At 42.3% G+C, this 25,602-nt stretch overlaps 1 protein-coding gene across 7 annotated transcripts in view; it reads left to right on the forward strand.

Annotated features, from left to right (window-relative positions):
* Window positions 1–325: 325 nt before the first annotated feature.
* The window catches only part of PRMT2 (protein arginine methyltransferase 2), a 54,183-nt gene continuing 28,906 nt past the window's right edge, over window positions 326–25,602 (forward strand). For 2 of the 7 annotated variants that reach the window (XM_064279619.1, XM_064279625.1), the window contains exons 1-3: window positions 326–427; window positions 3,973–4,074; window positions 22,122–22,232. In XM_064279619.1, coding sequence (XP_064135689.1) covers window positions 3,997–4,074; window positions 22,122–22,232 — 189 coding nt within the window. In that variant the 5' untranslated portion in view covers window positions 326–427; window positions 3,973–3,996. Of the gene's footprint in view, window positions 487–3,972; window positions 4,075–22,120; window positions 22,233–23,044; window positions 23,189–25,602 lie in introns of those variants that run through there. The other 5 variants (XM_064279620.1, XM_064279621.1, XM_064279622.1 and 2 more) reach the window with 5 other exon arrangements.

Consider the following 25,602-nt stretch of genomic DNA (forward strand, 5'->3'; position numbering starts at 1 on the left):
AACGACTAACAGTCTACACTTCGCAGAGCGGTGGGGAGGTTAAGCGAACTGTTCCAGGTAGGGGACTCTGGCTCCATTTCCGTCGTCCATAACGGGCAGTTCCCTCAGCTCAGGAGGGTCTCTGCCCGCCCCTCCCGGGGCAGCCTGGCTCCCTCACCACCCCACAAGTCCACTCCTCTCCTGGGCCGCACGCCCACCACTGTCCGCATGGGGGCGGTGCTGGGCCCCGGGGCTCGCGCGGCCGCGGGAGGCGGTGCCCGCGGAGTGCGGCTGCGCGCGGGCTCCCGATCGGGGCGGGGCCTCCTCCTCCGAGAGCCTGCGCGCACTGCGCCTGCGCGGGCCGAGGGCGGTGGCTTGGCGCCTAGCGGGGACCATCGGCCTCTCGGGCCGGCGGTGCCAGCGGCGCTGAGCAGAGGAACCGGCTCAGGTAGGTCTCCTGGTTCTGCAGCGGGCGGCTGGACCGTGCGCTGAGGCACGACATTCCAGGTAAGGGGCCCTCGCCCCCAGCCGTGCCTCGGAGGGCGGGCCGGGTGCTGAGGAGGCTGCAGGACCGAGGCCTCCGCCCGCTTTTGGGGTCGGCAGGAAGGGTCGACAGGTCGGCGCCTTCCGGGTGTCTCCTCGGCGCTCTGGCGACTGACGGCGAGCTCGGCCCTCCGCGCCCTGCACCTCCGGCACCGCACCCCTTCCGGACCCCGCCCCTCTGCTCCCCTTCCTCTGCATCACCCCCTTTCCTCTCCACTGCCACACTCCCTTTCCTGCATCATGCCCCCTTCTCTGCGCACATCTGCGCCACCCTGTCTGTACTGTCTCCCACCGCACCCCTTTCCCTCCCCCCTCTCCCCATCACACCCCTTTCCCTCCCCCCTCTCCCCATCACACCCCTTTCCCTCCCCCCCTCCCCGTCACACTCCTTTCCCTCCCGCTTTCTCCCCATCACGCCCCTTTCCTTCCCCCCTTCTGCCCCTCACGCCCCTTTCCCCCCGGTTTCTCCCCATCACACCCCTTTGCCTCCCCTTCTCCCTGTCACTCCCCTTTCTCTCCCCCTTCTCCCCTTCACGCCCCTTTCCCTCCCCCATCACCCCCTTTCCCTCCCCCCTTCTCTCTGTCACCCCCCTTTCCCCCCGGCTTCTCCCCATCACAACCCTTTCCCTCCCCCTTCTCCCTGTCACTCCCCTTTCTCTCCCCCTTCTCCCCCTAATGCCCCTTTCCCTCCCCCCTTCTTCCCGTAGCCCGTTCCCCCCTTCTCTCTGTCGCTCCCCTTTGCCTCCCCCTTCTCCCCATCACAGCCCTTTCCCTCCCCCTTCTCCCTTCACTCCCCTTTCCTTCCCCGTTCTTCCCGTCACGCCCCTTTCCTTCCCCCTTCTCCCCATCATGCCCCTTTCCCTCCCCCTTCTCCCCATCATGCCCTTTTCCCTTCAGCTTCTCCCCACCATGCCTCTTTCCCTCCCCCCTTCTCCCCACCACCCCCCTTTCCTTTCTCCCTTCTCTCCATCACACCCACCTTCCCTCCACCTTCTCCATCCATCACCATCTGTCCACCTCTTCCCTCACCACACCCTGTCCTCATCCAGCCACTCTTCCTGACCTCACACCCCTCTCCCCATCTCCTTTAGTCCCTTGTGCTTCCTGCACATCATTCCTGCTTCATCTTCCCTTTTCTCCTGACCTCTTATGACCCTGGTGGGGCAGTGGTTAAACATTTGGCTGTTAACCAAAAGGTTGGCAGTTGGAATCCACTAGCCACTCCTTGAAAACCCTATGGGGCAGTTCTGCTCGGACCTGTAGCACGCTATGAGTCCTATAGCATGCTATGAGTCGGAATCTACTTAATGGCAATGGGTTTTTCCCCCACTGAGCCTTAGATGGGCAGGAGCTGCCCTGACCTTGACCCCATCCTGGCCTTGTCCTGGCCCTGTCCAAGTCCTCCCCCATTCTGGCTGGGCTGCTGCGCCACCCACCACATCCAGCTCTTTCCTGATTTTCTTCGGGCTGTATCATCCACATTTGCTTGGGTCGAGCGTGCCCTCTTCCTTCTCTGCCCAAATCCAACTTGTCCTTTAAGATCAAGGTCACATTTTACCATTTCTCTGAAATTTTCTTTTCTTTTCCTCAAGACTCTTAGAATTCAAAGAAATTTATCAACTAACATAACCTTCAACCCTCTGCTGTTCCTTAATTTTTTATGTAATATAATTTCACTTTTTATGTGTTTATTTTTATATCTTCTGCTGAGTTGAAAGCACCTCGTATTCAGTCAGGATTATGGCACAGAAACAAACAGTCCCAGAATCTCAGTAGCTTAAAGCAAGAAAGATCTTTCTCTCTTTGTGCCAGTTAAGACAGGCTATATTATCCTACAAAAACTTCCCCCAAATCACTGAGATCTGGTTTAGAAACAGCTGCAGTTTGCTCATCCAAGTTGGTTAAGCTGCAGTAACCAAAAATCAACAAAAGTTTGGGGCTTAACCTAGTTTTTTGTTGATGCCATGAGTCTGCAAGGATTGGCAGAGGCGCCCTGCTTGTGGTGGCTGTCAGCCTGGAACCATGCCGATGGACTTTTAATCTCTGCCTGGAAGTGTCCCTTTCTTCTGTTCCCCCTTCCTTGGCCACAGCAAATCCCAGTTGCGGAGCTTGGAGGGCAGCAGGCAGGTGCATGGCTGCCATGAGCCCGTTGAGCTCTGAGTACCTATGCAGGGTCCCAGTGCACTAAACGCCTGTTGATTCATTTTACCAGATGAGACCATGGGGGCAATCTCACTGGCAGTTCTCAATCCTTTTTTACAGTGTTGGAATGAAATATTTGGTAGAACCCCTGCACACAAATCAGGTAAAGTCTTGGCCCAGCCATCTCTTCAGGTTAGGATCTGAAAACACCGGCCTTCAAGTTAGGGTGGGCTGGTTTTCAGCATAGGCTGAGGTGTGTGCCAGCCCTCTGTCCAGGTCTGTGCTGTTTGGTGGCCTGGGTGGTTCATCAGCTCCGATTCTTGTGTGTTTCATGTCAGGTTTGCTCTGTCATCCATGGTCCTGTACCATATTGGGAAAACATCACATTGTCGCCCTGAGGACATTCATTGTATGGTCAATATGTCGCATCATATTTGAGGACCTAGTGAGGGCATGGAGTCCTGGTGGCATAGCAGTTAAGAGCTCAGTTGCTAACTAAAAGGCCAGCAGTTCCAATCCACCAGCTGCTCCTTGGAAACTCTCTGGGGGCAGCTCTGCTCTGTCCTGTAGGGTGCCTGTGAGTTGGCACTGGGTTTGCAGCACCAGCAACAATAGTAAGGGTCTGGCACCTAAACACAAGGAGCCTAACGGGTGCATTGTTGAAAGAGCATTGATGCGAACGATAGGGCGTTATCCAATGAAAATGCAACGTGTGTAAGTTAGTAAATATTCATCATTACAGAATTACAGATGTCACAGAAATGAGTATTAGGTCTTAATTTATGAAACAGAGTACCCGTTTTTAACAAAGAATTGCTGTGTACTTGGGGAAAAAAAACCCATATTCAACTCAAAGCGTAGTAGTGACTGTATTGTCAGTGAAAAAATAAGAATGGAGAATAAAGGAAAAGCCTCTGGAAGCTGAGAGACCTACGTTACCTGTTAGTGGAAACAGTTTAAACCCGAGATTGGGAACTTTAATTTGAGTTAAAGCTATCAGAGTTCCGAGAACAGAACTGACGTCTATTGTTTTAAATCAGCACAGTGATCCAACAGTGTTAACAGGTTTTGGGAAATGAATATAATCAGCAGCATGGAGGCTAGTGAAGAAAATACACATTAGTTGAAGTTTATAATTCTTAAATGGTTTTAATTCTCTCCGTAATGAATTGAGTTGATATATTTCATTTCTTTATCCTTCTTCGCACACGTTTTACTTCTTTTTGGTAGAGGACCTTTATCCTGGGCTTTAGAAATTAAATGAGCTTAATTATTAGCAATGTAACTATCGCTTTCTCTTTTTTAAAGTAGAAACAGAGGAAAACATGAAACATGAAAGGCAGCAGCTATGAGGCAGAGCCTGAGAACACTATGGAGACTTCAGGTGACTGTACCGTATGCGAATTGCAGGTAATTTTGGCTTTGGATGTTAGAACCTGTAATTAAAGAACATGTACGTTACGGAGCGCTAGGCACCAGTGCACAGTCCTGACCAAGGATGTGCCAGACAGGTTGAGCTTCTTTCGACTTTGGAAGGTGGCCACCGACAGTCAGGGTGCCTCAGTGTACTGGTGAGGCAGAGGACGCTCCGTGTGTGGAAGGTGACAGAATTCTGAATTGGGCATTCTAAACAATTGCAGTGAAATACTTAAGACGCCCCAAAACATCACAGCCAACTAGGATTCCAGACGCCCCAAAACATCACAGCCAACTAGGATTCCAGTTTTAGCACGTGAGCTGCTGAAGCAGGTACATTTTCTTAGTCATTTAATAAAGACGTGGACATAATGCCCATAATGTCAAAGGCAGGCTTGGCGTATTAAAGGAGATTTATGTGTTCCTGCTGTCCTTCTGCCTATCGTCTCATACAAGTTAGCAGTAAAAGAAGGCATCTTATTTTAAGTGAATTTTAAGGACTGTTGATTATGTGAAATTAAAAAACAAATGAAATACTCTATTTTTAAACATTAAACTTTATATGATATCAATTTAAATATTTTTTTTTCTTTCATTCTAAAGATTATTCTGATTTTATTTGGGAATTTTATTTATAGTTGTATCTTTGATTAGTCTATTTTTAATAATTAAAATGTTTTAATTTATGAATATATGATTTTTTGGAGAAAATTTAAGAATATTAAAACGTTTAGAGAGTAATATTACTAATATCAAAAATATAATATCCAGAATTGAAAACTTGTTAACCTTTTCTCATATTTGTATATATATATTTATACATAAATGTAAATGAGATAACAGTAGGTACAGTTTGTTCTCCAGTCCCACGCTCATTCCTCTTCCACTCTGTGCAGAGGAAACACTGCGGTGAATTAGGAATTTGGTATGTGTGCTTCTGCACAATTTTCTTACGTTCTTTTGCCTTACGTAAGGATCCTTGAATGATATATGGTATTATTTGTGTGTGCGTTTTAGAATTTACCTAAGTGTTATCTTACTGCAATGAATAAGTCGTTGGTCTTGCAAGATTCTGTCATGGGATCTCCAGTGTCGTTTCTGTCACCAAGGCCTTATTTTCTAACTACCGATCTTTCTTTGTTTCCAACTTTTGCATTCCAATTACCAGTAATTATCAATGCATCTTGATGGCATGTCTGATCAATTTCAGACAGCAGAAGTTGGTAAAAATCTTCAATTTCTTCATCTTTGGCGTTAGTGGTTGATGTGTAAATTTGAATAAAAGTTGTATTAAGTGGTCTTCCTTCTAGGCGTATAGATACTATCCTGTCATTGACAGCGTTGTGCTTCAGGATAGGTCCTGAAATGTTCTTTTCAATGATGAATGTGATGCCCTTTCTCTTCAATTTGTCATTCCTGGTATAGTAGACCATATAATTGTCTGATTCATAATGGCCAATACCAGTCCCTTTCAGCTCAGTAGTGCCTAGGATATCGCTCTTTATGCATTCCATTTCATTTTTGATGATTTCCAATTTTCTTTGATTCATGCTTCATACATTCCGTGTTCCAATTATTAATGAATGTTTGTAGCTGTTTCTTCTCATTTTGAGTCATGCCACATTAGCAAATGAAGGTCCCAAAAGGTTTACTCCATCCATTTAGTTAAGATCGACTCTACCTATCTTGTCCTATAGGGTCGCTATGAGTCGATATCGACTCGACGGCACTGGGACTGGGGCTACTTTGAGATGGCAGCTCTTCCCCAGTTAATTTTTCGTGCCTTTGTATCTGAAGGGCTCATTTTCCAGCACTATATCGAACAGTGTTCCATTGCTATTCATAAGGTTTTCACTGGCCAGTTTTTAAAGAAGTAGACTGCCAGGTCCTTCTACCTAGTCTGTCTCAGTCTGGAAGTGCCACTGAAACCTGTCCACCGTGGGTGATCCTGCTGGTGTTCAAAATCTGGTGGCAGAGCTTCCAGCATCAGCGCGACATGCAGGCCACCACAGTAGGGCAGACTGACAGACGAGTGTATCTGTGGAAGCAGATGATGGAGAAGCTCAATTATCATCAGTGAGAACAAGGCGAGGGGCCAACTGTGGAACAGACCATCAGTTGCTCATATGTAAGTTCAAATCGAAGCTGAAGAAAATTAAAACAAGTCTACAGGAGCCAGAGTACAGCTTTGAGTATATCCCACTTGAATTTAGAGACCATCTCAAGAATAGAATTGACCCATTGAACACTAATGACTGAAGACCAGATGCATTGTGGGAGGACATCAAGGACATCATACATGAAGAAAGCAAAAGGTCATTAAAAAGACAGGAAAGAAGAAGTGACCAAAATGGATGTTGGAAGAGACTGTGAAACTTGCTCTTCAATGTGGAGTAGCTAAAGTGAATGGAAGAAATGTTGAAGTAAAAGAGCTAAGCAGAAGGTTTTAAAAGATGGCTGGAGAAGATGAAGTATTATAATGAAATGTGCAAAGACCTGAAGTTAAAAAAGAAAAAGATAACACCATGTTTGGCATCTTTTAAGCTGAGAGAACTGAAGAAAACATTCAAGCCTCGAGTTACAATATTGAAGGATTCTATGGGTAAAATATTGAATGACACAGGAAGCATCAAAAGAAGGTGGAAGGAATACCAGAGTCACTGTACCAAAAACAATTGGTTGACATTCAGTGATTTCGGGAGGTAGTATATGATCAGGAACCGAGGGTATTGACGGAAGAAGTCCAAGCTGCACTGGAGGCATTGGTGAAAAACAGGGCCCCGGGAATACCAATTAAGATGCTTCAACAAATGATTGCAACGCTGGAAGTGCTCATTTGTCTATGCCAAGGAATTTGGAAGATAGCTACCTGGCCAGCTGACTGGAAGAGATCCATATTTGTGCCCATTTCAAAGAAAAGTGGTCCAACAGAATGAGGAAATTGTCGAATAATAATATTCATATCATACACAAGTAAAATTTTGCTGAAGATCATTCAAAAGTCATTGTAGCAGGACCTTAGCAGGGAACTGCAAGAAATATAAGCCGGATTCAAAAGAAGATGTGGAACGAGGAATATCATTACTGATGTCAGATGGATCTTGGCTGAAAGCAGAGAATACCAGAAGGATGTTTACCTGTGGTTTATTGACTATGCAAAGGCATTCGACTGTGTGGATCATAACAAATTGTGGATAACGTGAAGAATGGGAATTCTGGAACACTTAATTGTGCTCATGAGGAGCCTGTACATAGGCCAAGAGGCAGTCATTGGAACAGAACAAGGGGATACTGCATGGTTTAAAATCAGGAATGGGGTGTAACAGGGTTTCATTCTTTCACCATACTGTCTTAGTCATCTAGTGCTGCTGTAACAGAATTACCACGAGTGGATGGCTTTATTCTCTCATAGTGTAGGAGGCTAGAAAAAAATGGAAGTCCGAATTTAGGGCACTAGCTCGAGGGAAAGGCTTTCTGTGTCTGTCAACTCTGGAGGAAGGTCCTTGTCATCGATTTTTCTCTGGTCCAGGAGCTTTTCTGCACAGAAACTCTGGGTCCAAAGGACGTGCTCTGCTCCTGGCATGGCTTTTTTGGTTGTATGAGGTCCCCATGTTCTCTACTCACTTCTCTCTTCTATATCTCAGAGATTGGCTCAAGACACAGTCCAATCTTGTAGACTGAGTCCTGCCTTATTAACATAACTGCAGTTAATCCCATCTCATCAATGTCATGGACCTAGGATTTACACCACATAGGGAAATCACACCAGATGACAAAATGATGGACAGTGGTACACACTGGGAATCGTGGCCTAGCCACATTGATACACATGTTTTTGGGGGGCACAGTGTAATCCATAACACTTAGTCTGTATGCTGAGCAGATAATCCAAGAAGCTGGACTGTATGAAGAAAAACGCGGCATCAGGATTGGAGGAAGACTCCTTAACAACCTGCATTATGCAGATGACACAACCTTGCTTGCTGAAAGTGAAGAGGACTTGAAGCACTTACTGATGAAGATCAAACACTACAGACTACAATACAGATTATACCTCAAAATAAGGGAGACAAAAATTCTCACAACTAGTAAGCAATATCTTAATAAACAGGGAAGATACCGAAGTTGTCAAGGATTTCATTTTACTTGGATTCACAAACAACACCCATGGAAGCAACAGTGAAGAAATCAGACAACTCACTGCACAGGACAAATCTGCTGCAGAAGACTTCTTTAATGTGTTGAAAAACAAAGATGTCACTTTGAGGACTAAGGTGTGCCTGACCCAAACCATGGTATTTTCAATTGCCTCATACATGTGTGAAAGCTAGACAGTGAATAAGGAAGACTGAAGGAGAACTGATGCCTTTGAGTTACGGTGTTGTTTACAGAATGTAATATGGACTTCCAGAAGAACAAACGTATCTGTCTTGGAAGAAGTACAGCCAGAGTGCTCCATGGAAATGAGAATGGCGAGACTTCATCTCATGTACTTTGGATGTGTTATCAGGAGGCACTGGTCCCTGGAGGAGGACATTATGCTTGGTAAGGTAGTGGGTCAGCAAAATAGAGGAAGACTCTCACCAAGATGGATTGACACATTGGCTGCGGCAGTGGGGTTAAACATAGCAATGATTGTTAGGATGGCACAGGACTGAGTAGTGTATCGTTCTGTTGTACATGGGGTCGTGGTGAATCGGAACCTACTCTGAGACATTTAGCAAGAGCAACCAAAAAAAAAAAAAAAAAAACAACCAAACCTGCTGCCGAGGAGTCGATTCTGAATCATAGCGACCCTATAGGACAGAGTAGAACTGTCCCACAGGGTTTCCAAGGAGTGGCTGGTGGATTCAAACTGCCGACCTTTTGGTTGATAGTCAATCTCTTAACTAATGGGCCACGAGGGCTTGTAGTATGACTTGTTGCATTATGAACCATGTCTCTTACTGCCGCAGCCAACCCTCAAAGCATGTGGACATGCAATGAATTATATATTTGGAAAAAACTAATTTTGATAAGGAGAATGTAGTTTAGTTCTGGAGTCATAGTCTTTTGGGGATTAAACCAAACCTGTTACCTCGAGTCGATTCCGACTCACAGTGACCCCATAGGGCAGAGTAGAACTTCCCCATAGTGTTTCCAAGGAGCACCTGGTAGATTCGAACTGCCAACCTTTTGGTTAGCAGCCGTAGCACTTAACCACTATGTCACCAGGGTTTCCTTTTTGGGAATGTTACCTGAATGGGGCCTGTGCCCTGGAGCAGTTGAGCCAGTGAAACGTGAGATAAGTTTGTTAGGAGGTGACACTAAAGAAGGGGCCCGGGCAGCAATGCGGGCTGTTCTTTATGGAGACCCCCAAAAGCAATTTTTACATCAGAGCTTATATATCATTTTGGCAAGAATTACCTAATGTTTTTAAGCACATATCCCACAGGTGGTCATATACATCACAAAACAACTACAGGAAACTCTTAACTAAAGATATGCACGTCAGACATCTGGACTCTAATCTGTATGTTTGTAACAGGCTGAAAACACGTAAGACTCTCTCGGCTAGTGGAACTGACCTGCCAAGTCCACTCTGACTGAGATAAGGAGTAAGAAAGAAAGTTGCAAACCAAAAGTGCCGGGCACCTTCCTAGCTGCCGTCTTGTATACAGGCTGAAGGCCATTTCTCAGGAGAACAAAGAAGGGGAGAGAGACCAAGGCCACAGGAGCCGAGATGGCTCTGCATCCCTTTGGAAAGAGACCAGTACAGCTGGTGCAATAAAAAAAATGCTTATAGATTACTTAGAGCATCATTATGGGTTTAGTTATATCAGAGTCCCAATCACCCATTCTGAAAAGGAGAAAACATGTTGCGAGGTATTAGGGTCACAGGAGTGCCCAGTTTTTTCTCTAATGTAGCTTTGTTCACAGTAAAAAACCAAACCAAACCCGTTGCCGTCAAGTTGATTCCAACTCATAGCAACCCTATAGGACAGAGTAGAACTGCCCCATAGAGTTTCCAAGGAGCGCCTGGCGGATTCAAACAGCCAACCCTTTGGTTAGCAGCTGTAGCACTTAACCACTACGCCACCAGGGTTCAAGGTCTTAAAGGCTGCCAAAAAAGCAGCCACCTGAGAACAGTAACGTCTGGGAACTTAAAAGTTCCAGCAGGCAGCCAGCCATCCCAAAGACTCCAAGTCCTGGTAGGAGACCGATAGCTCCTTTTGTGGGTCATCTGCGCCCCCTAGTGGTGGCTTGATCCGAGGGGTGAGGTGTATATGTGAGCTTTAGATAGGAGGGTTGGGCCTAACTGAATTAGATGACTCCGGGCCTTAATTAAAACTGCATTCTGAACTGAACTGAAATCCTCACTTCTGCTGTCCGTAAAAGACAATTCAGCCTCTTTGTAAAAGTTTAACTACTTGTAACACAAAGAAAGGAGGAGTCAGGATTTCTAGCTTGGATGAGGAATTAATTGTTGAAGTTGTCAAAAATGTTTACTCAGCTTGGTCTGAAAAGAATGCCTTGCTCATCCCCAAACCAAACCAAACCTGCTGCCGTCGAGTCTATTCTGACGCATAGCGACCATATAGAGGAGAGCAGAGCTGCCCCATAGAGTTTCCAAGGAGCGCCTGGCGGATTCGAACTGCTGACCTTTTGCTTAGCAGGTGTAGCACTTAACCACTATGTCCCCAGGGTTTCCTGCTCATCCCCGGAGACCAGGAAATAGGAGCACAATTCATAAGGATAAAACATAGCCTGTAACTGTCTCTTTGACCCAGATAAACTAAAACAGCTAGCCTTAGTTCTAGATGGAAATGCTGGTGGTGCAGGCCACACCCCAGGGAAACTCCCTTTACGTTGGATAAGGGAGGTGATCTTGGATCAGGGAGGTGCCGTGAGTAAGGGTGGCGTTACAATCCCACCCCAATCCTCTTTAGCATAAAATTACAATCACAAAATGGAGGCCAGTCACACAATACTGGGAATCATGGCCTAACCAAGTCCACACATATTTTGGGGGACTCAGTTCAGTGCATGACACATACCACTTGTAAATCCCTACTATGTAACTTCCCCGTGTGTGCGTCTGTGAGCCCAGCTCTTTTTTTGTTTCACCTGATAAAAGCTGCTCCCTCTCTTTGCAAGTCGGAACACACCACAGCCTTTGCTTAAATGCTAACGTGTGTGTTTCCCACTTCGTGAAATGTGTTTATATCCTTCAATAAATCTGTGTTTTAATTTCTAGCAAAGCATAAGTCCTGGTGTGTTTTCACTACATGAGTTACTCTGAGTCCAGTGACCTCGAAACAACCACTGTTATGTTTGTGATGTGTCTTTATACTATGTTTGCAATCTACGTTTTGTTTGTTTTGAGTGGTTGTGTTTTAAATGGTTGTGCACATATAGCAAAAACCAGCTTTCTTAACATAAACATCCCATATGTGCGTGTCTAACCAAATATTCAAAATGGCCACAATGTTTCATCTGGTGAATATAATTTGCTCATTTGATTGTTGTTGGGCAATCAATTTATTATTTTTCAACATGGCAGTGAATCCCTCCTGCAAGTACATCTTGCTCTTTACTTTGAAGTCTTTCCTTAGAATAGATTCCTCACAGTGGTATTTCTGGATCAAAGAGTATGAATATTGTAGTGTCATTTTTTTTCTGCCCAGCATTCATTTACCCTTCTCTTGGTAAAACAACTCCTTCCCCATGCTCAAGCCATGTGGTTTATATGAAGTGGAACCCCACTCTCAAGTCTAGGGATGAACTCCGATTGGCTTAATATAGCCAGTATATTCCATCCCTCTGGCCAGTTTGACGAGAGCCAGGATAGGCATATAACCCTCTCCAAACCAGTGAGATTCAAAGTTATATTTACTGGGGGTTCTGAGAGTGAAAAATTTCCTTTCTTCTGTGGGAACTCTTAGAAGAGACTCTCCTTACCTGCTGTATGCGATGAGAGAAAGTGCTGTTCGCACTGCTGTGACCATTTGTCACCGTAAAGGGAACCTGTGGATTGGGGCGGAGGAGGCTGGTAGTGTGTAGAGTCCGAGGGTGAAGTTGGCTCTGGAAAGCGTGGCCTAGCAGTAGAAAGAACCTGAGTCCTCGGTGATTTTATATCAATGGCTGGTCAGACTTGATAAAAGGACAGTGATACCTTTCAACTTTGCAGTGCATCTCCCTTTGTAATTGTTTATGTTTTTACTGAGGCTTAATTTGCATAGATTAAAATGTACACATTCTAAGCGTAAAACTCCATGGGTTTTTACACACATGTAAGGTATATCCACCTTCCAGCTGAAGATACATTTCACTCAGCAAAATAACCTTGTGTCCCTTCCCAGTCAGTAACTCCTTGCCACTAACATAATCACCCTTTTGACTAATATCATCATGGTATGTTTATAGTGCTCTGTGTCTGTTTTTTGTGTCTCAGTATTATCTTTTAAGTTTTAGCTGTATTATTCTGCATATCAGTAGGGTTTTTTTTTTTTTTTTTTAAGCTGTGTGGTATTCCATTACATGCATGTACCACTGTTTTCTGTTTTCCTAGTTATTTTCAATTTTTAGCTATCATAAAGTTACAAATATTCTTGTGTAATTTTGGGGGGAACATTTATACTTACTTCTTTTGAGTATGTCTATAGATGTAGAATTTCTAGGTCGTAGGGTAGGCACATGGTCCAAGAGTTTCCAAAGTTGTACCGTATTACATTCTTACCAGTGAGAGTTCCAGTTGCTCCATCCCCACCTATGTTTGGTATTGCCAGTCTCCTCAGCGTTAGCCATTCCTGTATGTAGAAGTGACTCTTGTGATTGTATTGGCCTTTCTTATGCTCATTGGCCAATTGGATATGTTCTTATATGAAATGCCTGTTAAAGTCTGTTGTCTATTTTCAAACCGGGCTTACTGATTTGGAGATGTCCCTTGTATATTCTGGATATGAGTCCTTTATCAGAACTATGTACTGTGATTATTTTTTCCTAGTCTGTCACTGACTTTCACTTTCTTAATGGTGTCTTTGATGAACAGAAGTTTTTAATTTTATAAAGCTCCAGTTTATCAGTTTTCTCTTATGATTAGTACCCTTTCTCTTTAAGCAATCTTCACCTGTTCTAAGGTCACGAAAAAATTCTCCTGTGAACTCTTCTAGAAGCTTTATAGTTTCAGCTTTCCTATTTGGGTCTGTGACCCATATCAAATTCATTTTGTGTGTGGTGTGAGGTAGAGGTCAAGGTTCATTTTTTCCCCTATTGATTTCTAGTTGTCATAGCATTCCTTATTTAAAAGACCTTCCTGTGGTGAAATTAGTTCCTTTATGTGGCCTTTTGCCTTGGTTCTTTGGAAAAACAGCTTGAGAGATTTTTCCCCTAAGCCCTGAAGAGTTATCTTTGCCCTACTTTTCTACCCCAGAGGGTTTGTTACTTCTCTCCATGTCGATTGATATTTCTTGGGTAAGTTGTAAACAGCTTGGTTTTGATACTATTTACCTGGTCCTGGGCTACAGCCTGCCCTGTGATTGGTATGCACCTTGTAAAAGTGGTCAATAGACGGCAAGCGAGGCGAGTTGCAGCCCAGCCGTTCCTGCTGTGCAGGTGAAGTCTCTGTGGCCTACTGAGAGGAAGCTGATCGACTTTTGGCCCCTGCTGGGAGGGGCTGTGCCTTGAAATTGACCAGGTGTTGCCTCTGTGTGTATGTATATACACGCGCGCGCGCACACACACACACGTATATGTTGCTGTTAGGTGCTGTTGAGTCAGTTCTGACTCAGCGGTCCTGCACTGCCCGGCCCTGCGCCATCCTTACAGTGGCTGTGCTTGAGCCCGTTGTTGCGGCCACTCTGTCAGTCCATCTCCTTGAAGGTCTTCCTCTCTTGTGCTGACCCTCTGCTTTAGCAAGCATGATACCCTTCTCCAGGCACTGATCCCTCCTGATAACACGTCCAAAGTATGTGAGACGTAGTCTCGCCATCCTTGCTTTTAAGGAGCATTCTGGTTGTACTTCTTCCAAGACAGATTTGTCTGTTCTTTCAGCAGTCCATGGTATACTCAATATTCTTCTCCAACACCCCAATTCAGAGGTGTCAGTTCTTCTTCGGTCTTACTCATTGCCCAGCTTTTACAGGCGTGTGAGGTGATTGAAAACACCATGGCTTGGGTCAGGCACACATTAGTCTTCAAGGTGACATCCTTGCTTTTCAACGCTTTATAGAGGTCTTTTGCAGCCAATTTGCCCAACGCAATGCGTCTTTTGATTTCTTGACTGCTGCTTCCATGGGTGTTGATGGTGGATCCAAGTAAAATGAAATCCTTGACAACTTCAATCTTTTCTCCATTTATCATGATGTTGCTGATTGGTCCAGTTGTGAAGATTTTTGTTTTCTTTATGTTGAGGTGTAATCCATACTGAAGGCTGTGGTTGTTGACCTTCATTAGTAAGTGCTTCAAGTCCTCTTCACTTTCAGCAAGCAAGGTTGTGTCATCTGCATAATGCAGGTTGTTAATGAGTCTGCCTCCAATCCTGATGCCCTGTTCTTTTTCATATAGTACAGCTTCTTGGATGGATTATTCGCACAGCATATAGATTGAATAAGTATGGTGAAAGGATACAGCCCTGACTTTTACCTTTCCTGACTTTAAACCATGCAGTATCCCCTTGTCCTGTTCCAACGACTGCCTCTTGATCCATGTACAGATTCCTCATGAGCACAATTAAGTATTCTGGAATTCCCATTCTCTATAGTGTTCAATGCGTCAAATCTGTTCTTGAGATGGTCTCTAAATTTAGGTGGATATACTCATGGTCATACTTTGGCTCTTGTGGACTTATTCTGATTTTCTTCAGTTTCAGTTTGAACTTGGATATGAGTAATTGATGGTCTGATCTGCAATTAGCCCCTTTCCTTGTTCCGACTGGTGATATTGAGCTTTTCCATCATCTCTTTCTACAGATGTAATCTGTTCGATTCATATGTATTCCATCTGGCGAGGTCCATGTGTATAGTCGCTGTTTATGTTGGTGAAAAAAGGTATTTGCAAAATTCTATCATGGGATCTCCTGTGTTGTTTCTATCACCAAGGTCATATTTTCCAACGACGGATCCTTCTTTGTTTCCAGCTTTTGCATTCCAATCACCAGTGATTATCAGTGCATCCCAATTGCATGTTCGATCAATTTCAGACTCCAGAAGTTGGTAAAAATCTTCAGTTTTCATCTTTGGCCCTAGTGATTGGTGTGTAAATTTGAATAATAGTCATATTAACTGGTCTTCCTTGTAGGCGTGTGGATATTATCCTGTCACTGACAGCGTTGTATTTCAGGATAGATCTTGAAATGTTCTTTTTGACGATGAATGCAATGCCATTCCTCTTCGAGTTGTCATTCCCAGCATAGGACTGTATGATTGTCTGATTCAAAATGGCCAATACCAGTCCATTTCAGCTCACTAATGCCTAGGATATCGATGTTTATGTGTTCCATTTCATTTTTGACAATTTCCAATTTTCCTAGATTCATACTTCATACATTCCAGGTTCCAATTATTAACAAACATGTTTGCAGCTGTTTCTTCTCAGTTTGAGTCATGCTGTATCAGCAAATGAAGGTCCTGAAAGCTTGACTCTATCCGTGTCATTAAGGTTGACTCTACTTTGAGGAGGCAGCTCTTCCCTAGTTGTATTTTGAGTGCCCTCCAGCCCGAGGGGCTCATCTTCCAGCACTATATCAGACAGTATATTGCTGTTATTCATAAGATTTTCACTGGCTAAGTCTTTTCAGAAGTAGACTGCTGGGTCCTTCTTCCTAGTCTGTATTAGTCTGGAAGCTCAGCTGAAATCCGTCTGCTATGGGTGACCCTGCTGATATTTTGAAATACTAGTGCCATAGCTTTCAGCATCATGGCAACACACAATCCCCTACAGTACAACAAACTGACACACACACACATATGTATATATAAATATATGCAGCCAGCCCCACAGAAGTTAGGCAGAAGCAAGAAGAGAAGCAGAAGGAACAAAGAAGAGAGAAGAAGCAGAGAGAGAGAAAGAAATGAGGCAAAGAACCTCCTAAAAGAGAGGAGGCAAGGACTGTAACACTGAATGAACATAGTGAGATGCCCGGAATGGGCCCAGTGGCAGAGCTGGTGGTAACAGGTAGCAGGGCCAAGTGGAGCCTGTCCTGAGGGGGCTGAGGGAGCCTGTCCTCAGGGGGCTAAGAAGAACTTGTCCTCAGGGGGCTGAGAGGAAGCCTGTACAGTCAGGAGGAGCTGAGAGAGCTGTCCTGCACTAAGAAGGGACACTGCCTGCATGCTTCCTCATCCTCAACTGTAGCCTGTTGATCCTGATCCCGAGTTGTACCCTTTTCCTCAATAAACCACTTACCTGTAAGCATGGTCTGTGAGTTCTGTGTGGCCATCGCAACGGATGATTGAAGCCAGAAGAGAAGTAGAGAGTGCTGTGGGGGGGTGGCTGGTGTCAGAATCGGTAAAAAGATAGGAGTGTGGAGACATGTCTGACTCTCACCTCCCAGAGTCAGCTTTGGGCGGGTCTTGATTGGCGTTATCCCCCTGAAGTTCGACTTGGATGCCACATTACTACTAGTCTTACTCTGGCCATTTCACACCTTTCTTTTCCTGTTCAGCTGCTTTAGTGTCTGACAGAAAATAAAGTGGGTCTATGTGTGTGGGTCCGTTTATGGAGTATGTTGTGTTTCATTGATCTGTATGTCTGTCTTTATGCCAGTATCACATTGTCTTCATTACTGTAACTTTATAGTAGGTCTTGGAATCAGATAAACTTGGAGTCAGTTCCTTCAATTTTATTCTATATTTATTGACTACTCCAGATCCTTTGCATTTCCATGTTTACAATCAGCTTGCTGATTTCTGAAAAAAAATCTTGGTAAAATTTTGATTGGGATTACATTTAGTGTACAGGTCAATTTGGGAAAAGGGACATAATGGAAGACTCAGTAAATGTTTTTATCGTGTCTTCCAGTCCATGGATATGGTATTTCTCTTCATTTATTTAAGTCTTCAGTTTCTCTAAGGAATGTTTTGTAGTTTTTCAAGGTAGAGTTTTAAAGGTACACATCTGCCATTAGATCTATTCCAAGGTGTTGGGTATTTTTTGATGCTATTATAATGGTCTCTTTTAAAACTGGAGTTTGCAATTGTTTATGTATGGAAACACAATTTTTGCATGTTGATCTTATATTCAACAACATTGCTAAATTCACTTCACAGTTCTAATTTATACGTTCATTTGCATTATCTATTTGCACAATCATGGGTATCTGTAAGGAGTCCTGGTGGTGCAGTGGTTGAGAGCTCCGGCTGCAAACCAAAGGTTGGCAGTTTGAATCCACCAGGCGCTCCTTTGAAACTCTATGAGGCAGTTTTACTGTGTCCTGTAGGGTCGCTATGAGTCGAATCCACTTGACGGCAATGTTTTTTTTTTTTTTCTTCATTTATTTCTCCTTTGATCTGTTAATGTGGTAAATGACTTTGCATTTTTTTGCATTTCAAATCAACCTTTCATTTTTGGAATAAACGAATTTAATCATGATGTCTTTCCTTTTTATATATTGCTGGATTTGATTGGCTTATACTTTACAGTTTTTTTATGTACGTGGGTGTATTGTGTATGAGTGTTGTATTTGTGTGTACGTGAGTGTTGGTCTGTAATTTTCTTTTTTTAAAATATCTTTGTTAGGTTCGATATTAGGGTTTTGCTGATTGGAATGTGTTTTTGTATGACTGGTATTTCTTCTTTAAATGTTTGATAAAATTAACCAGTGAAGCCAGTCTGTGTCTGGAATTATCATTATGGCATTAAATTATGGATTTAATTCTTTGACAGATAAAGAGTATTTAGATTTTCTTTTTCTTCTGTGTTAGTTTCAGTATGTTGTGTCTTTAGGGAAGTTTTTCAGTTTCCTCTGAATTGTCAAATTTATTTGTATAGGTTGCTCATAATGTTATTTATTCCCTTAACATGTATGTGATCTCTGGTGATGCCCCCTTTTTTATTCCTGATACTGATAATCTGTGTTTTCTGTGTTGTTTTCCTCGATCCATCTTCTTAGGGTTTTATCAGTTTTATTATCTTTCCAGAGGACCAATTTTTGTCTTTGTTGATTTTCTCTATTCACCTGTTTTCTGTTTCATCGATTTCCCCTCTTTATGAGTTCCTTTATTTTATTATATTTGTACAGCATCTTGAGATGGAAGCTTGGATCATTTATTTTAAACTTTCTTCTCTAATTTATGTCTTGAAAGCTATAACTTTTCCTCTAAACCACTGTGCTAACTGTGCCTCACACATTTTGATATATTGTATTTTCATTATTGTTCAGTTAAAAATGTTTTCTAATTACCATTGTGATATTATGGAAATATGTTAAAGGAACTTAGAATATTTATGGCCTATTCAGAGGTATGTTGCTTAATTTCCAAACACTTGGGAATTTTCACTTTTTGTAATTTATTTTTGGTTTAATTACATTTTGACCAGAGAACATACTATGTTTAATTTTAGTTCTTTTTATCAAGATCTGCTTCGTGGCTTAGTCATGTAGGCTGTTTTGACGAAAGTTCCTTTGTACTTGAAAAGACTGTGTATTGTGCAGTTGTTGGGTGTTGTGCATTTGTGTTGTTGTAGGTGCTGTCAAGTCAGCCCTCAACTCATGACGACCCTGTGTGTACAGGGTAGACCTGCTCCGGGGGGTTTTGTGGCCGTAATCTTTATGGAAGCAGGTCACCCAGCCTTTCCTGCTGTGGAGCTGCTGCTTGGGTTCGAACTACCGACCTTCAGTTAGCAGCCTATCACACACTGCTTGTGCCACCCAGGCTCCTTAATGAGTTCATAGTATTGTTTAAATTTTCTGTATCCTTTCTGGTGTGTTGTACACTTGTTATATCAATTACTGAGAAAGATGTGTTAAAAAATCTCCACTATGTATGTGGACTTGTGTATATCTCTTTTTTTTTTTCTGTCACTATTTGTTTCTTAAATTTTGAAACTCTGTTATTAGGTGCATACACATTTAGGATTGTTTTGTTTTCTAGATTAATTGACCGTTTTATTTTCATGAAATGTCCTTCTTTGTATCTGGTAATATTCCTTGCCGTGAAGTCTACTTTGGTGTTGATACAGCTGCATCAGCTTTCTTATGCTTAATGTTTGCGTGGTTATTTTTTCCCATCCCTATGTTTTCAACCTATCTAAGACTTTACATTTAAAGTATTTCTCTTTATATGTAGTTGGTCTTTTTTTTTTTTTCCTGTCAATTTCCACCTTTTAATTGAGGTGTTTAGTCCATTAACATTTAATGTAACTAATGATATGATAGATGTAACATCCTGATGGAGTCCCTGGGTTAACGGTCAATGTGTTTGGCTGCTAACTGAAAGGTCGTTTGGTTGCGTTCACCCAGAGGGGCTGCTGAGATCTGCTTCTGCAGAATCAGCTGTTGAAAACCCAGCGGAGCGCAGCTCTGGTCTGACACACGTGGGGTTGCCGGTAGACGGAATCCACTCAGCAGCAGCTGGCTGACTTGGTTAACACCTTGCTGTTTTCTTCTTGTCGCATTTCTTCTTTGTGCCTTTCTCCATTCCTGCCCTTTTGTATTAATAATGTATTTTCTGTAATTCCACTTTATCTTCTCTATTGGCATTTTAGATGTACCTTTTCATAGTATTCTCTTAATGGTTACATAAGAAACTAATATGTATCAATAACTTATTGCAGTTTTTTTTTTTTAAACACGTCACAATGTTAAGAATTTTACAGGTTACCAGCCCCCATCTTTTGTGCTGTTGTTGTCATGTAGTGCTTTATACCGTCAAAAATATTTTTTAAGAGTAAGAAACAGTCTTTATGTTTTCCTATAATTTACCTTTTCTGGTGTTTTTCCATTTTTATTGCATGTAGGATCATTTCCTTTCAGCCTGAAGAATCTCTCTTAATTTTTTTTGAAATGTTTCCAATTATTTCAACTTTGGTTTGAATAAAAGTGTATGACTCTTTTTTTAAATAATATATCACTTGGTATGGAATTCTGGGTTTGCAGTTTCTTTCATTCTTTAAAGATGTCCTTCTACTGTCTTCTGGTTTTCATTGTTTCTCATGAGAAGTTAGGTGTCATTCTTACTGTTGCTCTCCTAAATGTAAGCTGTCTTTTTTTTCCACTGGCTACATTTAAGATTTCCTTTATATCTTTAGTTTTTAACAGTTTTCATTGTATCTCTACTGCTTGTGGTTAGCTGAGCTTTTTGAATCTTTGAGCTCATGCCTTTCATTACTTTTGGTAAAACTTCCAGTTACCGCCTCAGTTATTTCTTCTGCCTCATTTTTGCTCCTCTTTTGTTGCAATTCCACTTACATGCAAGTTAAATTGTTTGATATTGTATCACACGTGTCATGCTCTTCTTTTCTTCTTTTTAGATCTTTTTTCTCTTTTGTACTTCAGTTTAGATAATTTATACTGACCTGACTTTGAGTTTAGCGATTCTAAACAAAATCAATAGACAAATAGATTTGGAAAAAATGTTTCCATCAAGATGATAAATAAGACCTATATTATGCAAAGGGCTTTTCTAACGTGACAAGAAAAGGACAAGCAGCCAGATGTAACAGCTGGCAGTTCATAGAACAGTATATCCAAATGGACAGTAAGCATGTAAAAACACAGTAGTTGAGGAATTGATATGAAATAACTGTGAGATTCCAGTGTACACCTATCACTCTGGCAAAAATTAAAGACCATTATAATGCCTGCTGATGCTGAATGTTTGAACAAAGGGTGCTCCATGCATTGCTGGTGAATTGTGAAGTGTTAGAACCTTTATGGAAAGAATCTGACATGTGCTAGAATAAAAATATGTTTATTCTTCATATCTGCAATGCCACTCCTGGCAGCGTACCCCACAGGAATGAAACATGAGTACGCAAGGATATATGTGCACAGATGTTTATTGCACCATTGTGCACGGTAGTAGAAAACTGAATACCAGGAGAAAGCCCATCAGTAGGAATGGCTGAAAATTCAAGCTAAATTCAGACTGTGGAATGTTACGCAGCCATTGCAAATAATAGATTATAATTCCACCAGTTACCTTGGGGAGTTTTTCTACAACATGTTGTATAAAGAAGAAAAGCTAATACAAAAAAAGGGTCTGAAGGGCCCTGTGGGCATAATGATTATGTGTTCAGATTTTATCAGAAAGGTTGGCGGTTTGAACCCACCAGCTGCTCCACAGATGAAAAGACCTGGTGATCTGCTCCCGTAAAGATTACAGCCTAGGAAACCCTATGGGGTAGTTCTCCTTTGTCTTATAGGGTCACTGTGAGTTGTAATCAACTTGATGGCACACACTAACAGTAATGTACTTTTTAAAAATGTCAAAAGAAGAGAAATACCCTGTATGTGTATGGGCGTGAGTTTAGTTGCGCATGGCATGAGCATGGAGAGGCTATGGTAGGATATGTATCAGGTGGTTAATACAGATTATCCAGAGGTGGTGGTGAGGGGTGATGGATGATGACCTGGGTGTAACAAGGGTAGAGATGGAGGGTGAACCAAAAAGAAAAAAATTCTGCTCTAAAACAAATCACGTGGAAAAAAGTGCGAAGAATGTGAACAGGCAGTTGAGCAAAAAAAAAAAAAAAAAAACACAAATGGCCAGTAAATACCTACAAACATGTTTGACCTCAGTAATCAAAGAAAGACAAACGGAAGTAACAAAGCCATGTAATTTTTACCCATCAAATTGGCATAAAGTGGTTGATAATACCCATTGTTGATGAGGGCATAGGATAATGGGTAGCTCACTCTCAAGTAGCTGGCAGAAGTAGAAGGAAGAGCCTTTTTAGAGGGAATCTGGTGTGGTATATATCAAAATCAGTAGTATTCATGGTCTTTGATACATCAATTTCGTATCCAGAAATGTATCCTATGAGAATTACTGGAGACCCACAGAATGATGTATGTTTAAGAAGGTTTACCTTCCTTTACTTGTGATCTTTTTGGCTTTGAGCAGGAACAAGAAGCAGCCATCGAGCACAGTGAAGAAAAGAGCCTCCAGGAGGGCGTGCTGCAGCCTGAGGAGTTTGTGGCCATCGCAGACTATTCTGCTACTGATGAAACGCAGGTAGCTGTCTGTGTGCCTCGCGCACCCGGGCGTGTACTCATTTTTTCAGCGTGCTCACTGGCAGAATTAGATGTAAATTTCGCCTATGCTGAGGATTTAACCAAAAGTCACACCAAAGTTAAATAACAATGTATCCAGGTGTTTGGAACCACACGAAACCCTTCTCTTCCTTGCCTAACAAGTTCTGACCTCAGGCATGATAGGAAAGACACCTGGGGAAGGAAGAGAGTCAGCAGCAGGGTGAGGAAAAAGCACCTGTTCCAGTTTCTGCTTGGAAACCTGGGTTAAGAACTAATTCCAGTTAATGAAAATAAAAATACCTGCACAAGTGTAGCTTTCCTTGCTTTGTAACAAATTTTTTATAGAGTAAGTCTTCAGTAACTAAATTGGCTACTACATAACTGAGTTACAGTGAACAGGTTGTTTAGAAATTCTATTCTAAGCTGTATTGAAAATGTTTAACCTTTGATATTGTTTTTCAAAATCTCAAATAAGCTAGGCTGTTCTTTCAGTAAGTGTTTTACAAAAATCTCTAAATTCTGGTATTGTTTTTGTAGTTTGTTGCTGTAATTACCCACTGACTACCTTTTTTTTTTTTAAAATAATTTTTATTGTGCTTTAAGTGAAAGTTCACAAATCAAGTCAGTCTCTCACACAAAAACGTAAAAAAAAAAAGTAGTTCCTATACACCTTGCTACACATTCCCAATTACTCTCCCCTTCGTGAGACAGCTTGCTCTCTCCCTCCACTCTCCCTTTTCATGTCCATTTCACCAGCTTCTAACCCCCTCCACCCTCTCATCTCCCTTCCAGCAGGAGATGCCAACATAGTCTCAAGTGTCCACCTGATCCAAGAAGCTCACTCCTCACCAGCATCCCTCTCCAACCCATTGTCCAGTCCAATCCATGTCTGAAGAGTTGGCTTCGGGAATGGTTCCTGTCCTGGGGCAACAGAAGGTCTGGGGGCCATGACCATCGGGGTCCTTCTAGTCTCAGTCAGACCATTAAGTCTGGTTTTATGAGAATTTGGGGTCTTCATCCCCCTGCTCTCCTGCTCCCTCAGGGGTTCTCTGTTCTGTTCCCTGTCAGGGCAGTCATGGGTTGTAGCCGGGCACCATCTAGTTCTTCTGGTCTCAGGATGATGTACTCTCTGGTTCATGTGGCTCTTTCTGTCTCTTGGGGTCGTAATTACCTTGTGTCCTTGGTGTTCCTCATTCTCCTTTGCTCCAGGTGGGTTGAGACCAACTGATGCATCTTAGATGGCTGTTTGCTAGCATTTAAGACCCCAGACGCCACTCTTCAAAATGGGATGCAGAATGTTTTCTTAATAGATTTTATTATGCCAATTGACTTAGATGTCCCCTGAAACCATGGTCCCCAGACCCTTGCCCCTACTACGCTGGCCTTCCAAGCATTCAGTTTATTCAGGAAACTTCTTTGCTTTTGGTTTAGTCCAATTGTGCTGACCTTGCCTGTATTGTGTGCTGTCTTTCCCTTCACCTAAAGTAGTTCCTATCTACTCTCTACTTGGTGAATGCCCCTCTCCCACCCTCCCTCCCTCCCCCACCCTCCCTCCCTCCCCCCTCTCTTAACCACAAAAGAATGTTTTCTTCTCAGTTTAAACTATTTCTCAAATTCTTATAATAGTGGTCTTATACAATATTTGTCCTTTTGCAACTGACTAATTTCACTCAGCATAATGCCTTCCAGGTTCCTCCATGTTATGAAATGTTTCACAGATTCCTCACTGTTCTTTATTGATGCGGAGTATTCCATTGTGTGAATGTACCATAATTTATTTATCCATTCATCCATTGATGGGCACCTTGGTTGCTTCCATCTTTTTGCTATTGTAAACAGTGCTGCAATAAACATGGGTGTACATGTATCTGTTTGTGTAAAGGCCCTTATTTCTCTAGGATATATTCCAAGGAGTGGGATTTCTAGATTGTATGGTAGTTCTATTTCTAGCTTTTTAAGGAAGCGCCAAATCGATTTCCAAAGTGGTTGTACCTTTTGACATTCCCACCAGCAGTGTAGAAGTGTTCCAATCTCTCCGCAGCCTCTCCAACATTTAGTATTTTGTGTTTTTTGGATTAATGTCAGCCTTGTTGGAGCGAGATGAAATCTCATTGTAGTTTTGATCTGCATTTCTCTAATGGCTAATGATCGTGAGCATTTCCTCGTATATCTGTTAGCTACCTGAATGTCTTCTGTAGTGAAGTGTCTATTCATATCTTTTGCCCATTTTTGAATTGGGTTATTTGTCTTTTTGCAGTTGAGTTTTTGCAGTATCATGTAGATTTTAGAGATCGGGCACTGATCAGAAATGTCATAGCTAAAAACTTTTTCCAAGTCTGTAGGTAGTCTTTTTATTCTTTTGTTGAAGTCTTTGGATGAGCATAAGTGTTTGATTTTTAGGAGCTCCCAGTTATCTAGTTTTTCTTCTACATTCTTTATAATGTTTTCTATACGGTTTATGCCCTGTATTAGGGCTCTTAATGTTGTCCCTTTTTTTTTTTTCCGTGATCTTTATTGTTTTAGATTTTATATTTAGGTCTTTGATCCATTTTGAGTTAGTTTTTGTGCATGGAGTGAGTTATGGGTCTTGTTTCATTTTTTTGCAGAAGGATATCCAGTTATGCCAGCACCATTTGTTAGACTGTCTTTTCCCCATTTAACTGTTTTGGGGCCTTCATCAAATATCAACTGCTCATATGTGGATGGATTTATGTCTGGATTCTCAATTCTGTTCCTTTGGCCTGTGTATCTGTTGTTGTACCAGTATCAGGCTGTTTTGACTACTGTGGCGGTATAATAGGTTCTAAAATCAGGTAAAGTAAGGCCTCCCACTTTGTTCTTCTTTTCAGTAATGCCTTATTTATCTGGGGCCTCTTTCCCTTCCGTATGAAGTTGGTGATTTGTTTCTCCATCTCATTAAAGAATGTCGTTGGGATTTGGATCAGAATTGCATTAAATGTATTGATTGCTTTTGGTAGAATAGACATTTTTATAATGTTAAGTCTTCCTATCCATGAGCAAGGTATATTCTTCCATTTATGTAAGTCTCTTGGTTTCTTGCAGAAGTGTACTGCAGTTTTCTTTGTATAAGTCTTTTACATCTCTGGTTAAGATTTATTCCTAGGTATTTTATCTCCTTGGTAGCTACTGTAAATGGCATTGATTTGGTGATTTCCTCTTCGATGTTCTTTTCTTTTTTTTTTTTATTAACTTTTATTGAGCTTCAAGTGAACGTTTACAAATCAAGTCAGACTGTCACATATAAGTTTATATACACCTTACTCCGTGTTGCACTTGCTCTCCCCCTAATGAGTCAGCCCTTCCAGTCTCTCCTTTCGTGACAATTTTGC

The sequence above is a fragment of the Loxodonta africana genome, chromosome 2 (assembly GCF_030014295.1).
Source record: "Loxodonta africana isolate mLoxAfr1 chromosome 2, mLoxAfr1.hap2, whole genome shotgun sequence".
NCBI classification, from domain to species: Eukaryota; Metazoa; Chordata; class Mammalia; order Proboscidea; family Elephantidae; genus Loxodonta; species Loxodonta africana.